The sequence below is a fragment of the Eschrichtius robustus genome, chromosome 1, assembly GCF_028021215.1.
Source record: "Eschrichtius robustus isolate mEscRob2 chromosome 1, mEscRob2.pri, whole genome shotgun sequence".
NCBI lineage: Eukaryota > Metazoa > Chordata > Mammalia > Artiodactyla > Eschrichtiidae > Eschrichtius > Eschrichtius robustus.
In genome coordinates this window covers 9671593-9686574 of record NC_090824.1, presented here as the reverse complement: position 1 = coordinate 9686574, position 14982 = coordinate 9671593, and the positions used below count along the sequence as shown (strand labels likewise).

At 41.0% G+C, this 14982-nt stretch overlaps 1 protein-coding gene across 5 annotated transcripts in view; it reads right to left on the bottom strand.

Annotated features, from left to right (window-relative positions):
- Window positions 1-9437, bottom strand: part of DICER1 (dicer 1, ribonuclease III) — a 67796-nt gene extending 58359 nt beyond the window's left edge. For 3 of the 5 annotated variants that reach the window (XM_068541125.1, XM_068541115.1, XM_068541153.1), the window contains exon 1: window positions 8660-8919. Coding sequence is in view for 1 of the 5 variants with exons in the window: in XM_068541153.1 (XP_068397254.1) it covers window positions 8660-8695 (36 nt within the window). In the remaining 4 variants the exon portion in view is untranslated. Of the gene's footprint in view, window positions 1-8659; window positions 8920-9376 lie in introns of those variants that run through there. The other 2 variants (XM_068541135.1, XM_068541144.1) reach the window with 2 other exon arrangements.
- Window positions 9438-14982: the final 5545 nt, after the last annotated feature.

Here is a 14982-nt window from a genome sequence, read left to right as displayed (position 1 = left end):
AATTAAGTCAGAATGGTGTTTACTCTTTTTGGTGGGGGCTGGAGGGGAGAGAGGGAAGTGCCTGAGAGGGGGCACTGAGAAGACCTTATAAAACACAGGTCATACCTGTTCCTTGATCTGGGCACTGGTTACCGGTACGTTCACTTTGTGTGCCCCTGCGATATATGTACTTTCCTGTATATCAATTGAAACTGATGTCACTTAAAGTTTATTTTAAAAGAGAAGTAAACAATCCTTAATACAATGTGTAAAAATTCTTCATATACCATGGCAAGTATGAAATATCAAAAGCTCCCAGAGTAAAGAAGGAAAGGGAGAAAATTTACCTTTATTGAGCACTTATATTCTATTATCTCGTTTAATCCACAAAGCAACACTAAGACAAGTTGTCATCTCCATTTTAAAGAGATTTGAAATAACTTGCCCAAGGCCATTTGACTAATGAATGGGAGAGGTAGAATTCTGCTTAAAATTTTGTCTGGTTCCTATTTTTATTTCCACAATATACAAAACACTATGGTCTCAAAGGAAGTGTCTATTTACACTGATCTGCCGGTCAAAATATGTATCTGGATATGTTCCTTTTGATCTCCTCAGGGGGTTGAAAAAGAATGGACCCATTTTAAGATTAACAGATGCCCACTGAATATTTTACTTTTAACTGAGTCTGCATAAACACATATAAGTAAATATTGCTTTAATTATAAAGCCTTAGCAACTGAAATCAGCCCTGACTACGGATATTTCTCTTGGCCTTTCTAGTCTAGGTGCTCAATAAATACACCATAACAGACTATACATCTCACCATTTTTTTCAGTACCTTTATTACATTTAGCTGAAGACTAAAAGTGATTTACTGCTTGACACAGGAACTACATAATGACTTCTTTCTCCAGTGAAATGAATTAAGTGCTACCTTAAGACAGATTATTATAAAGGGGGTTCAGACATAGTGAAATAAACTAGATAAATGAATATTATAGAAACTACAATGTACCATGTAACTTTTTCTTCACTCAATACAGAAAACACAGGTAAGCATTTTGCCAGAGCATTTGCTGCTGAGGCAAGACACAGATTTCATACATGTATATATGTATGTATAAGTGTATGCTTTGCATGTGTACATGTATGTGTGGGTGCATGCGTGCATGTCCACATGTATAAGCGTGTGCATGCTAAAGAGGCCTTAGGAAAATTATTTATTTCCCTACTCCTGGCCAAAATATGGACCCAATTCATATGTAAAAAAACTTCCCGGAATTCTCCTAATGTTCAGCAACAGAAAAGCTAGAGATGTACAAAGACTGATTTTAAATAATAACAATAAATATTCTCCTTCAGAATTCTGTCATATGTCAACAAAACTTTTTTTTACAAATTATCCCCAAAAGAAAGCACCCTTTGACAATGCTTCATTTCACATATTTTATTGAAGAAGGGTTGGAAACTAAAGTCCATGTATTATATAAGCAATAAAGAATTACTCTTTTTAAGCACTAATAGCATTTGGAAATTATAGCTTTCCTTAACTCCAGTAGAATGTACACACTACATTTAAATGCCTAGTATAGGTTGTTCTATTATTTGTTCGTATGTTTTTAATCAACAAAATTCTGCATTTTCCTCTGAACACCAAAATTATGTTTGGTCTAAGATAAATAAATTACTTGAGTTTATTATATGTAACAGGTACAAATAAAGATTTTAAAATTAGGGGTTTTTTTCTTTTTAATGTTTAGCTATACAATATACAAGACCCTTGGAAAAGGTAGGTAATCCCGGTAGTGTTATATACAAAATATAATAAACGCTTTCTTTTTTTAAGATTTTTTTTTTTAATGTGGACCACTTTTAAAGTCTTTATTGAATTTGTTACAACACTGCTTCTGTTTTATGTTTTGGCCTTTTGGACGTGAGGCATGTGGGATCTTAGCTCCCCGACCAGGGATGGAACCCGCACCCCCTGCACTGGAACGCATAATCTTAACCACTGAAACGCCAGGGAAGTCCCGTACAAAATATAATAAGCTTTATAAAATTAAAATACGAAGGTGCCTATCAAACACTTTTTTCCTCTTTAATAGTACCAGAGGCCTCTCAGTGGGGTACTTGCTCTTCATCATATTGATCAGATCAAGAGTTTAAACAGTTCCTATCAGACTCTCATTCATTCACAATCATTCACTAAGCTGTACTAGATGCAGAGATAAAAGATGAAAAGACTCAACTGTCTCTGAAAGATCTGGCCGTCCTTTCAAGGCACAATCCGACTTGACCTACTTTCCAAGCCTTACTTCCCATGGTTTTCACCTTACCTTTCCTGCTCAGAACAGCTCACAATTCCATCACCTACTTTCTTATAGTCACTACATACAAACCTCAGTAAATGCAGCCTCTCTTTTCCAAGTCTCACATGTAGTTTAGATTCAGCTTGAAATGGAGAAGTCCCTGAATTGTACAGGTGCTTCAAAGATTACCGACTATAAGATACCCTGGAGCCTTACAAATGTTCTCATTTTAAAAGTGAGAAAACCAAAACTAAGTCTAGAAAGGCCAGGGTGACCTGCCCTTAACATATCTAGTTATTTAGAAGCAAAGCCAAACTAGAACACAGGTTTCCTAACCACTCGTTATTTTACATTGTTCATTCGTTCCACCAATCATGTCTGCTTCAATTGTCTGAAATTTTTTTACCCTTGGTTAACCTATTACTTGTCTTTATTTGTGTTCACATAGCCTACATCAGCATGTACGGATGGGGTTCAGCTGGGGTCCCTGCACCTCCTATAACTGTATATAAAATTCTGAATATGCACATGCACATTTTTCTGGGGATAAGATTCATATCTTTTGTCAAATCAGGAGTCTCCAAAGAATAAGAATCACTGGACTATATCAAGTACATATGATATATATACATAAAAAGTTTATGCTGCTTCAAAATACAGATTCAAGAATGATGCATTTATTCATACATAATAGAAGAATGATAGTTATATAGGGAAATTTAGCAATACTTAAGGCACTATTATGCCTGGTCACTATTACAGAGACCCAACTAAGGTAGCTGAACCATTTGATCCAATACAGACAATCCTCATATAGAATATTTGTCTGTGAAATATTGCACTCAAGCCCTCTTTTCTTTTTCATCTTCCATTATAAAGCTAAGAGTAACATCTCAATATTCCTAATTCTGGGGGAAATCACAATATCATCAAATCACATAAAGAATAGAGCAAAATTTCCCCTAATGTACATATCTGAAGCAAAATAATATCAACTAAATTTTATGAAATGGTGATTATGTGATAGAACTGGGTTAAGAGTTTAAGAAACTCATTTTTCCTCACAACCTCAAGAAGTAGGTACTATTATTATGACAGGATTTCAGATGAGGGAGCTGACTCAGAAAGGGTGCCAGACACCCTGTGCTCCTCAGCTATAAACTGGAGGAATCAGAATTTGAACCCTGGTCTCCCTGACACCAAAGACTTGCTCTTAAACATCCTTATAATGCTTTGATAAAATACTAATATTTAATTCTGCAAAATGGAAAAAGCTTAAAATACCGCTAATCAGAGCTACCCACGAGTGATGGCAGCGTAGCAGGATGGGCAAGAGGAGAGGCCACGCGAAGCTCTGGGCTCAGCATGTTAAAGTCGCCCTCTCAAAAAAAAAATCTCAAAATATCTCAAAGTCTACTGCCTTTCTCTTTCCCTTCAAACAGGGTTACTGATCTAACTCCTTAATCAAAGAACCTTTCTACATCATGTTAAAGATCAGTTCTTAAACTGAGATCCTTCTCTCATTATCTGAGTTCTTTAAGCACATTATTTTTAAAATTCTGAACTGGTTTGCTGACATATTCTAATCAAAAAAGAATTTCCAAATGTGTTTTCTAAATTCTTACTTTATTGCACACATTGAGCTGTCACCTGAAAAAGAACAACCACAACAGCTATCAGGGTTCGCCAGCTTCAGCAATGAGAAAGCCTACAATACCAGGAAAACTCCCAATTTCATAGCCATTTTCTTCTATGAAATTCTTACTTCTCTCCATCCACAATGTCTCTAAGTACCTAGTAAGTCGTCACTAATGAAGAATGAGGCAGCATGATTTGTCCAAAATCGGAATAGTAATGATCTTTTTAAAAGCCTTAATATACAAGCAATATTATTTTCCATAAAACTGTTAGCTTCTAAGTCCTTTAAAAACTAATATAAAAATAATTTATTCACTCAACAAATATGAGCACCCTCTTCATGCCAGCATCGTTCTATTCTACCCTTACTAATCCTTACCATTCCATGAACCTTAACACAGCACATTTAGTGTCACTATGAGCTTCAAAAATCAGAACAGTAAGGCCAAAATTCAAGTCTTTCGTGTCTTATTTCTAGTAAGTCTTACTGACAGCCTCAGACGATGTTTTCTTGTGGCATCTTCTTAGCCACCTACTTAAAATGTATAGCAAATTTGCATATTAAAGGAGAACCAACAGTTCACTGACAATTCTAGGAAAACAGGAAAGCCATTTTGTACTCAAAATTTATTTTAACAAAGGCCTTCTTACATGACTGAAAATTTCAATTTCATCAGCTGGACCTCAAAAATAAGGCTATACCACCATACAAGCAATCCTACTTTTTAGACCAACACACATTCCTAAAGACTGGCAGACAGAATCTGGAAAATCCTGACTGCCTATACTATCCAGAAAAGAGTACATTGTGAATGGATTATTACTCAGCATCTGTCAAAAGCCTGAATGAGACAACTGATATATGACGGACATCGTCTGAAAGAGAAATTAACTAAACTCTAATGAATCAAATCACCAGAACATGTATACCTACATTACTAAAGCTTTTCCATTATGCCTGAGGCCTTTATCCAGTTTCTCTAAAATGGCATGTGAAAAATATTTCTCCATCATTTATAAAATGTAAAACGTTTTCTCCATATATTGTTAATGTCATTTTACATAAGAATTCAAATGCTTATTCATCATACAAGAGAAAAGTCTGCTTTTCCTGATTAACTGCTATACTTCCTTTCATTAATCAATACCAACTATAATTAGTCCTGTTTCCTCTTTTGCTTTGACTAATAAAATAGTAAAAAAAAAAAAAAAAAAAAAAAACTTTAGTGACATGCAGACGCTAATTATCCTTGCGCAGAGCTTCTCATCTAATTCCCTCCACACTCTACCCCTCAACCTTCACCACTATTTTCACTGTCCTCTCAAACATCTATCATAAGACCATCTCAAATCCTTTCTCAAAGGAGACAAATAATAAAACATATACATCCATCGGGCTTTGAGAATGAGCTGAACTCTTGAGTGTCCAAAATGCAGAGCACAAGGATAAATCACTTGACTCCAACTTACTATTTACACAAGTTAAACAGGGACCTGACCAGTACCTTCCTCTGGCATCCAACAGAGCAGAACATGGCTCCATGATGGATCAACTGAATGAATTCAGTTACTTGCCAAACACTGGTAGGAACCGAGATCATAAAAACAAGTAAATCCTGGGCCTCAAAAAGATTAAAGTCTTCTATTAACAAAAAGTTCCTATTTGTAGGGAAGTATAACCACCTGGAAAAACCCTGAGAAAACTCATACTGCAATAAGTTCTGAGTCCAGTGTTCTGATGATCTAGAAACAATCCGACCACTTCCAGGTATACCCAAAAGCAGCGGAAGCTGGGGCTCAAACAAGTATTTGTATAACTATGTTCATAACAACATCACTCACAAGGCCAAAAAAGTACAAGCAACCCAAGCGTCCATCAAGGGATTAATGGATAAGCAAAATGTGGTGCATACATATAGAATGAAACAGTATTCAGCCTTAAAAAGGAAGGATATTCTGACACATGCTACAACATGAATGGATCTGGAAGATGCTATGCTAAATGAAACAAGCCAGTCACAAAAGGACAAATGTTGTATAATTCCGCTTCAATTAGGTTCCAAGAGTAGCAGATTCACACAGACAGAAAACAGAATGGTGGTTGCCTGGGCCTGGGAGGAGGGTGGAATGGGGAGTTAGTGTTTAATGGGTACAGAGTTTCAGTTGAGAAAGATGAAAAAGTTCTGGAGATGTATGGTGGTGATGGTAGGCAAACAATGTGAACGTAGTTAATGCCACAGAACTGTACACTTAAAAATGGTTAAAGTGGTACATTTTGTTATATTTTACCACAACAAAGGTAAAAAAATCTTAATTATTCAGATAACCAAAGGTCACCTGAACATTTAAGACAGAGTTCCATTCACTTAACAAGTATTAACTAAAAACTTACCTGCAAGTTACACAGGTTTTTCCCCTAAAATCCACTTGGAACAGCAATGCAACGTAAGGAAGACAGCCCACATGCAAAGATTTTGAAATCAAACCATGATTCAATCCTGGCTCTGCCACTTCTAGATTCATAACTCTCTGAGTCTTAGCTTCCTTGCACATAAAATAAGACAATACTAAGTCTGTCTCAGGGTCACAGTGAGGATTAAGTAAGAACACATATAAAAGCACCTGAAACATCTTGGCACACAGTAAGGAGGAAGTTCTTATGAATAAATGTTTTCCCTTCTCTCCTTTGCCACAAGTAATGACCACAGGATGTTAGGGTCACAAGGGAGAGAATGTTGATGAAATACCTATTTTCTCAAACGAAACAAGCCATCTCACACATCAGACAGTGGCAGGGAATAAACCTCTCAATGCCATAAAAGTCATCCTTCTTTGAAGGCAGCACTACACTCAAAAGTACTACCCACTATATACTACCACAAAATCACTATCAAATAAGAATCATGAGCCACATCAAAATAAAATGTCTTCTAAATCAAGACAATAAAATTCAGCAATGGCAAAACCACCTCACTTTACAACACACACACGGTGCCACAGATATATAATACAGTAGACAGAACTTAACCTTTAATCATGAGATGACAGCATAAAAAGTAAAACAAGTCCTTATTAAAATAACTACAGGAAAAGAAGGTCTTTTCTCCCCAAATTAAATGTGCACATCTTTTCTTAAAACAGCGTTTTGATGCCTTGAGTAAATCCATTAACCAACACTGCCATTTAAATGTTCATAAAGATCATATTAAAAGCAATCTTTGTAGTGTTTCTAATCTTTAAAGTTTTATAAACTATGTCCTAAAATAAAATTTTGAAATAATTATATATGTAAGTATATACAGCATATATTACATATAATATACATATGCCACAGATAGCTACTAGCTAGCTTTAAAGACAACACTTTGCAAAATAAACTGATTACAGCAACCTAGTTCCCAAAGATATTAACACTAAAATTACTATTCACTAGCAGCCTCCATCAGCATCTTGTACCATCATCCACCCTCTCATAAATTATTGGAGCTCTGGGTTAAGATGGGTATTTTTATTTCAAAAATTTAATGTTTACGCCACTATATTTGCAATGGAGTTAACCTTTTATTGAAGCACTTTTTTAAAAAGTATTTTCCGAGTGACTCCTAATTTGTACCCTTTTCCATTCACTGAGTGTGCTGCATTTGAAAAAGAAGCAACACGAAGACAACTGAAAATCAGGATTGTGAAGATTCAGAAAAGTCAAAGACCAAAGCACGTCAAGAAGCAAAGACTTCAAAGTAATATTCTTTAATCAGATGAATGTTTTTTAAACCGTGATAGTCACAACAATAGACTTATCATCTGGGTAAGTAACGTGTCCCCGTAAGCATGACTTTCTTCACAAAAGCACTGACTAAACACTCTACAGCAAGGAGCCCCACTCATCTCAGTCTTTGCAAATCTTCAGGCCATTAAAGATACATTAAGTGGTCTGTTAGTTCTGTACTGCGGGCAAAGCCATGGGGCAGCTCAGCTTTTCTGGAAAATCTACAAAAAAATCTGCCGTGCCAACTTAAAACATACACTGATTTCCCCAAAGATTGAAAACCCTCAAGAAAGCCTCCTTTGCAGAGTCCAGACGTGCTGGCACAAAAACACCGGAGAGGAGGGGCTTAAAGATGGCCTCGGCCACCCATCCCTGGGGACCCAGATCTGGTCACCTGCCAATAAACACGAACAATCCTCGCCGGGCGCGCCCCGAAGTCTCGCGCTTTCCTGCCAGCGCGGACGGCCCGGCTTCCTTTCCTCCCGCCCCCTCGAAGGTGTCCACCCAGGAGGCCCAGCGCGGCCACCGCCACCAAGCAGCCTCCCGAGGATGCTCCCGAGACGCGGCGGCTGACTCCGTACCACCGTCGTGTGCGTAACCGGACCTGTCAAACCCCCGCTCTCCGCGGGCCGGGAGCGAGCTGCGAGGACCCGCTCCACTCCGGGAGCGGAGGCGCCCGCGTCCCCGTCCGGTGCCAGGGCGACCACACAAAGTCCCTGGGAAGCACCGACTCAGGATGGGCGCTGGGGTCGGGGAGGCGCAAAGCCCGGCGGCGTGGACGCCCGGCCCGCAGGCCGCGCCGCCCGGGACCAGGCGAGGCCGCGCCATCTGCCCGCGCGAGTCTCGCCACCGCAGGCCCCGGGCCGGGCGCCCACGCGGGCCTCGGAGCCCAGGCAGGCGCGGGGCCAGGCGGGGCCGCTCCCCGCCCCGGACACAAAGCGGCTCCGCGGGAGCCCGCCTCACCTGCAGCACGGGGCGCCGCGGGCCTTCGAGAACCATCGGACCCCGCTCCGGCGCGCGCGTCACAGCCCAGGCCTCCCGGTGCCGCCCGGCGCCGCCACCGCCGCCGCCATTTCCTCCCGCTCGCCGTCGCCTCGTCCCCGCTGTCAGGTTACTCCATTCACCTGGGCCTGAAGCAGCCGCGCTGCGCCGCGCCTCCGCCGCGACCCCTCCCGCCGGCGCTTGCGGAGACTGCGCAGCGCCCTGCTCGCCCGCAGCCCGCGCACGGCCTGCGGCAACGGCGCACAGCGGCTTGGAGAATACCACGGGCGCCCGCACCGCCCCCTCCGCGCCCCCACGCTCCACTCGCCCCGCGCCGGCATGAGAGCGAGCCTGTGATTGGACAGAGCGCGGCGGTGAAAGGTTAATCCCGGCCCCCCAGCCACTCAGGAGCCGGGAGACAGTGGACGCGAGCGGCGGAGGCCCAGGCGGTGTTTGCGGCCCAGAGCCGGGACGGGATCCGGACATGCCACGGCCCGCCGCTCGGCACCTTCGCACCATCCCGGGCCCGCGCGCGGGGGTTGCGGACGCTCGCTTGAGTCGGCAGAATCTGCTGGCTCTCGGAATTCGTCCGCCTCCATTGTTGCCCTTTCTGGCACCCACGGCCGCCGAAACGAGGCCCTTCCCCATGGTCGTAATTGTTGTGCGCAGGGCTCGGCTTTCCTTTCGCCGCCCCCGCACCTTTTTTAAAGGACCGTCCCCCTCGCCTGCTTTTCCCCTGCGTTAGTGGTCCAGGGCCCTCCGCATCTGGGGAGACAACTAATCCCACCCCCCAGCCCCACCCCGGAAGGGGGATAACCAGAAAATGAGATGGGGGCAGCGGCCCCATTTATGTAAATTGTTCATTTGCATAGGTCGGAGCCGTGTAGTTTATCTTGCAGCTGTGAATTAAAATACAGAGATCCAGTAAGTGACTGGCTAAAAGAAAGTTCTATTAATTTATTCCCAAATGTAGGCCTGTCTTCCGGATGACTCACCTGATAGATTGCTTTGCTCCAGACGACGTGTGGTGGCAGCAGCCATGCTTCTGCTAAGAGTTAGCCCTTAGCACATGCTACGTGCGAGACATGTCTAGGGCGGCGCTGGTCCATACAGCAGCCGCCAGTTCCATGTGGCTACTGAGCCCTTCAAATATGGCTAGACCTAATCGAGATATGATAGCTGGAAATCACATGTATGTGTTCTTTACCAAAAAAGAATGTAAACCATCTCACTAATATTTATTATATTGATTACGTGTTGAAGTCATAGTATTTTTGACCTATTGGTTTCATTTTTTTTCCAATGTAAATGCTAGAAAGTGTTTAATGTCTTCTGTGGCTCGTATATATTGCTATTGGACAGGCTGTTCTAAGCTTGGATTGTTATGTGGACCCTGTGAGTAGATGCTGTGATTGCCCCCCACTTTAACAGATGAAGACAATTCATAACCTCCAGCAAGTAAGCTGCTAATAAGTGAACAACTGAGATTTGAACCCAGGCGGTCTGGCTTCACGGCTGGTATATTCAATCACTACGATGCTCACATTTTGGTCATATATTTACTGGGAATTGGCAAGACGTTTCACATAAACAGAATGTTCGTGGGCAAAATTAGGAAGTAGTCAGAATGCACTTGGCGGACCTCCATAAAAATAACTTTTCTTATGTATATCCAGCGCTTATATTGAACTGTAGGCAGAAGACCTCCCCAGTAATATAAATAAAGCCTTTTTGGAGATAATCCTTTATGAGAAGGATGGCATCTTAGGGTGGGAATAGGCACTGGGGTTCACTACAGTGGAAATTTGTGGGCAGGTAAAATTTCCATCCCCTCCTAGAGTCCTCTCAGTCTGTCAAGACTAGCTGAGCTACTCCATCAGCAGGTTTGTCTGATTTTCATCCATTTTTTGAATTTTTAAAAAGAGGTACATATGTATGGTTCATTAATTAGAAAGCATAAAAAAGGCATATAGTAGAAACAATTCTCCCCACACCTGTCCCTATGCTCCAAACAGGTAACCACTGTTTCTTGCTCATTCTCCTAGAGAATTTTTTTATGCAGTACAAGCCAAGACATTCCTCATTTACAAAAGTGGTAGTGTGCCATACACATTTACTATACCTTGCTATTTTTTTAACTTAGTATATCAAGAATAGATGTCTATAGCAATATATACAGAACTCCTCGCTATTTTTTTCAGTCCCCATAACATTTAATGGCAGGGATATGCCTATAATTTATTTAACCAGTTCTCTATTGATGGACATTTTGACTTCCAGTCTTTTGCAGTTAAACATTGATCCTCTTGGACCTGATTCAGTGTATGGCGTGAGGTGTGAATCCAAATTTTTTTTTCCAGATGGCTACATAGTTTGCCGTTTATTGGCCATTTGTTGAAGAGTTCACTTCTAGATTCTGTGTTTTCTTCCAGTGGTCTATCTATTCATGCTCCAGTTGCTGGTTTGCTTTAAATCTGTAGACATAAAATCTTGTAAGGGATAGTGTTTCACACTTTGTTTGGATCACAGGAAATCTTAGAGCTAATATTTCAGCGCATGTTAAGCAACAGTACAGTACCATGTGGTATGCGTTTTCTGTGGGCTAAATTTTTATTTTCCCTTTTCCCTGATTATTTCCACAGTTTGTTTTATTTTTTGTAGAACAAGCCAGGATATAAATATACCTTTGTTTAAGATATAAATATACCTTTGTTTAATATACCTCTGTTTGCATGTAACAGAAACCAACCTGAAGTAGCTTAACCAAAAGGGAAGAATTTATCATAAGGATGTAGGCGCTTCTCACAAAAGCTGCGAGCAGGCATACAGCTGCATCTTAGCAAAAGGCTAGAACCAGGAGTTGGAAAGCTTCCAGGAACCCAGAAGGTACTCTCTGTGTCCTTCTTTTGTGATTATTTTCTGTGTGCCTGTCTCATCTGTGCATCTCTCTCTAGTGACTGGTTCTCTCTACTCTTCCATCTGCATAGGAGAGTATAGGCACCCCCATATTCAGCTAGGAAGTCAGCTCAGTGTGAGGGTCAGAGCCCAAACAAGGGGCGGAGTCGGTCCTGCAAAGTCAGGTGACTTATCATGTACAGGGAGACTTCGCAAAGAAAAACTATGTTAAGAGTAAGGCGAGCCAGATTTCTCACTGTTGGAGAAGGGCGTTAAAATACAGAAAGGGGAACAGCAAGAAGGCTTGAGTGATTAGATCAGAATTGTAATTATTGATGTGAATTCAAAGTTTTCAATATATATAGATATAAAAATAAATATACATGTGAAAACATCATATATAAATAAGCCTGGAGCACCTTATTGTGCTAGAAACTATGAAAATGCTCAAGGAGTGATGGAGAATTTCAAAAGGACAAAGCAGTCAGCTTGAAGGGGCTCCCGCTGGCCAAATATGGGACGATTTTAGCATCAAAATTAATTATGATACTAAGAGATTCTGTCCCATGGAATAATATAGAAGCCGTGAGTCCACACTGATGTTTTTTAAATGAATAACCAAATAGGGGGAAAAGATAACTCTTGCTTAAAGTAGATCGCAACTAATAAATTTAGCAGGTATAATGGAATTAGAAAATCATCATCTGGCAATCATCAGACAAGAAATATCAGTGTTTGCTAAATTTAGTGGGTAAAAGTTGAACAAAGACTGAGATATTTACATAGGTTCAAAGCATCTCCCCATAAAATTCTTATTTAAAAAATGAGAACTTTACAAAAGAGAATCTAGCAGACACCACCTTACTCAAGTATTCAAAGTTAACTGACATACAAGGAGTCGCAGACACACCCCCCACTAGTGCCATGTGGTGCAGCTGTAACATGGGGCTTATTGAGGGAAAGTTACATGCAGACAAGGGTCAGGATGCACACAATCCCCTGAACTTTCCTTACGACACAACATAGTCCAGGCATAGCTGTTGTGTGTGTACCATGGTCAAGTTTGCAGGCCACAGTTCCAGCAGGACGAGGCCTGCCTCAGCCAGCAGCCAGACGGACAGACGGAGCCAGAGCCCAAAACAGAAAGCGTGCCCCACGCCCACAGTGCATTAATATTTATATGTTAGCCTAACTGGGGTTAGGGAATTCCTAGTTTCTCTAAATAGCAAGGAATACGTCAAGGGAAACCCCGTGTCCAGTGCTAGGAAATAAGCATACCAAGGGCAAAGGTCTGCTCAGAGGGTCCTAGGAACAGCTTTGCCTACCCAGCCCAATGTCTTGTCTCCCCACAGCCCTGCTCAGTGCAGCTCAGCCAGCTCTCACCTCTGCTATGAAAAGAGGGAAGGAAACGAGTCTCCAGAGACATCCAGATTAGTCTCTGAGCATTAATGTCACAGGGATGGGACAAATCGACACCTGGTGCTATAGCATCACTTCTGCAGTATTTCTGCCAAAAATGCGTGTCTTGACTCTTAATAGGAAACATCAAACCCAAATTGAGAGATAGTTTACAAAATGACTGGCCTATAACCTTCAAAAATTTTAGATTATGAAGGTCAAAAAAGGGCTAAAAAACAGTTTTAGAATGAAGGAAATTGAAGATACATGACAAGTAAGTACAAAGTGTAATCCTGGTTTGGCACTTCTTGCACTAAAAGATATTATTGGCATCACTGGTGAAAGGTGAATGGAGTCTCTGGGTGAAGGGCATATGAGAGTTCTTTGTTCTTGTGTATTAGTCAGGGTTCCCCAGAGAAACAGAACCAATAGGATAGAGAATAATGGATGGACGGATGGATGGATGGATGGATGGATGGATGGATCAATTGATCGATTGACAGATAGATAGATAGACAGACATAAGAGGGGATTTATTCTAGGAACTGGCTCCATAATGCAGTTCTGGAGATGGAAAACTCCCACAATCTGCTGTCTGAAGCTGGAGAACCAACAAAGCTAGGGGTATAATTCAGCCTGAGTCCAAAGGCCTGAGAACCAGGGGGCTGTTTGTGTAAGTCCCAGAGTCCAAAGGCCCAAGAACTAGGAGCTCCAGTGTCTAGGGCAGAAGGTAGGCGTCCCAGCTCAAGAAAAGAGAGGGAATTTGCCTTTCCTTTGCCTTTTTGTTCCATCCGGGCCCCCAACAGATTGGATAACGTCTATGCACATTGGTAAGGGTGAGGGGTCTCTTTACTCAGTCTACTGAATCAAATGCTAATCTCTTCCAGAAACGCCCTCACAGACACCCCCAGAAATATTGTTTTATCAGCTCTCTGGGCATCCCTTAGGCCAGTCTAGTTAACACATAAAATTAAACATCACAAATTTTTTGCATCTTTTACGTTTGGAATTATTTTCAAATAAAAAGTGAAAATTAAAAGCAAGGAAAACTGTAGAAAGTTCTAAATAATTAGCAAAAGACCTTCTAGAACTAATGCATGAGTTCACCAAGATCACTGGATACAAGGTTAATAATGCAAAAATCACTTGTATCTCTATATAGCATCAGTAAAGAATTGGAAATTGAAATTTTAAAATATCACAGTGATCAAACACATGAAGTATTTGGGGATCAATCTAACAAAACATGCACAAGTTTTACATTGAAAAATACAAAACATTGATGAGAGAAGATAATGAAGGCCTAAATAATTAGAGATACCATGTTCATGGACTCAGTATTATGAAAATGTCAGTTCTACCCAAATTGATCTATAGATTCCAATCAAAATCCCATCAGGCTTTTTTCGGGTAGAAGTTTACAAGTTGACAAGTTGAAAGATGCAACTACCTGATTTCAAGACTTACTATGAAGCTGCGGTAATCAAGATAGTATGGTACTGATGTAAGGACAAACATCTGGATCAATGAAAAATAACAGAACATCACACACACACACACACACACACACACACACACACACACAAAAGACCCATACATATATAGTCAATTGATTTTTCCCAAAGATGGCAAGGCAACTCAATGAAGAAAGGACAGTCTTTTCAACAAATAGTGCTGGGACAATAGACATTAAAAGACAAAGAAGAAAGAGAGGGAAGAGTAGGGGGATTGGAGAGGGTAAAGAGGAGGAGGAGGAACTCAAATAGATCATTGGCTTAAATGTAAAGCCTAAAAGGGTAAGACCTCTAGAACAAACCATGGGAGAAAATCTTTGTAACCTTGGGTTAGACAAAGGTTTCTTTGATACGAAAAAACTGTAAACCAGAAAAGTTTTTAAATTGATAAATTAGACTTCTCAAAATTTTAAACTTCTGCTCTTTGGAAGATGCTGCTAAGAAAATGAAAGGCAAGCACGGACTGGGAAAGATAACTAACTCTGAAGTATGTACCAG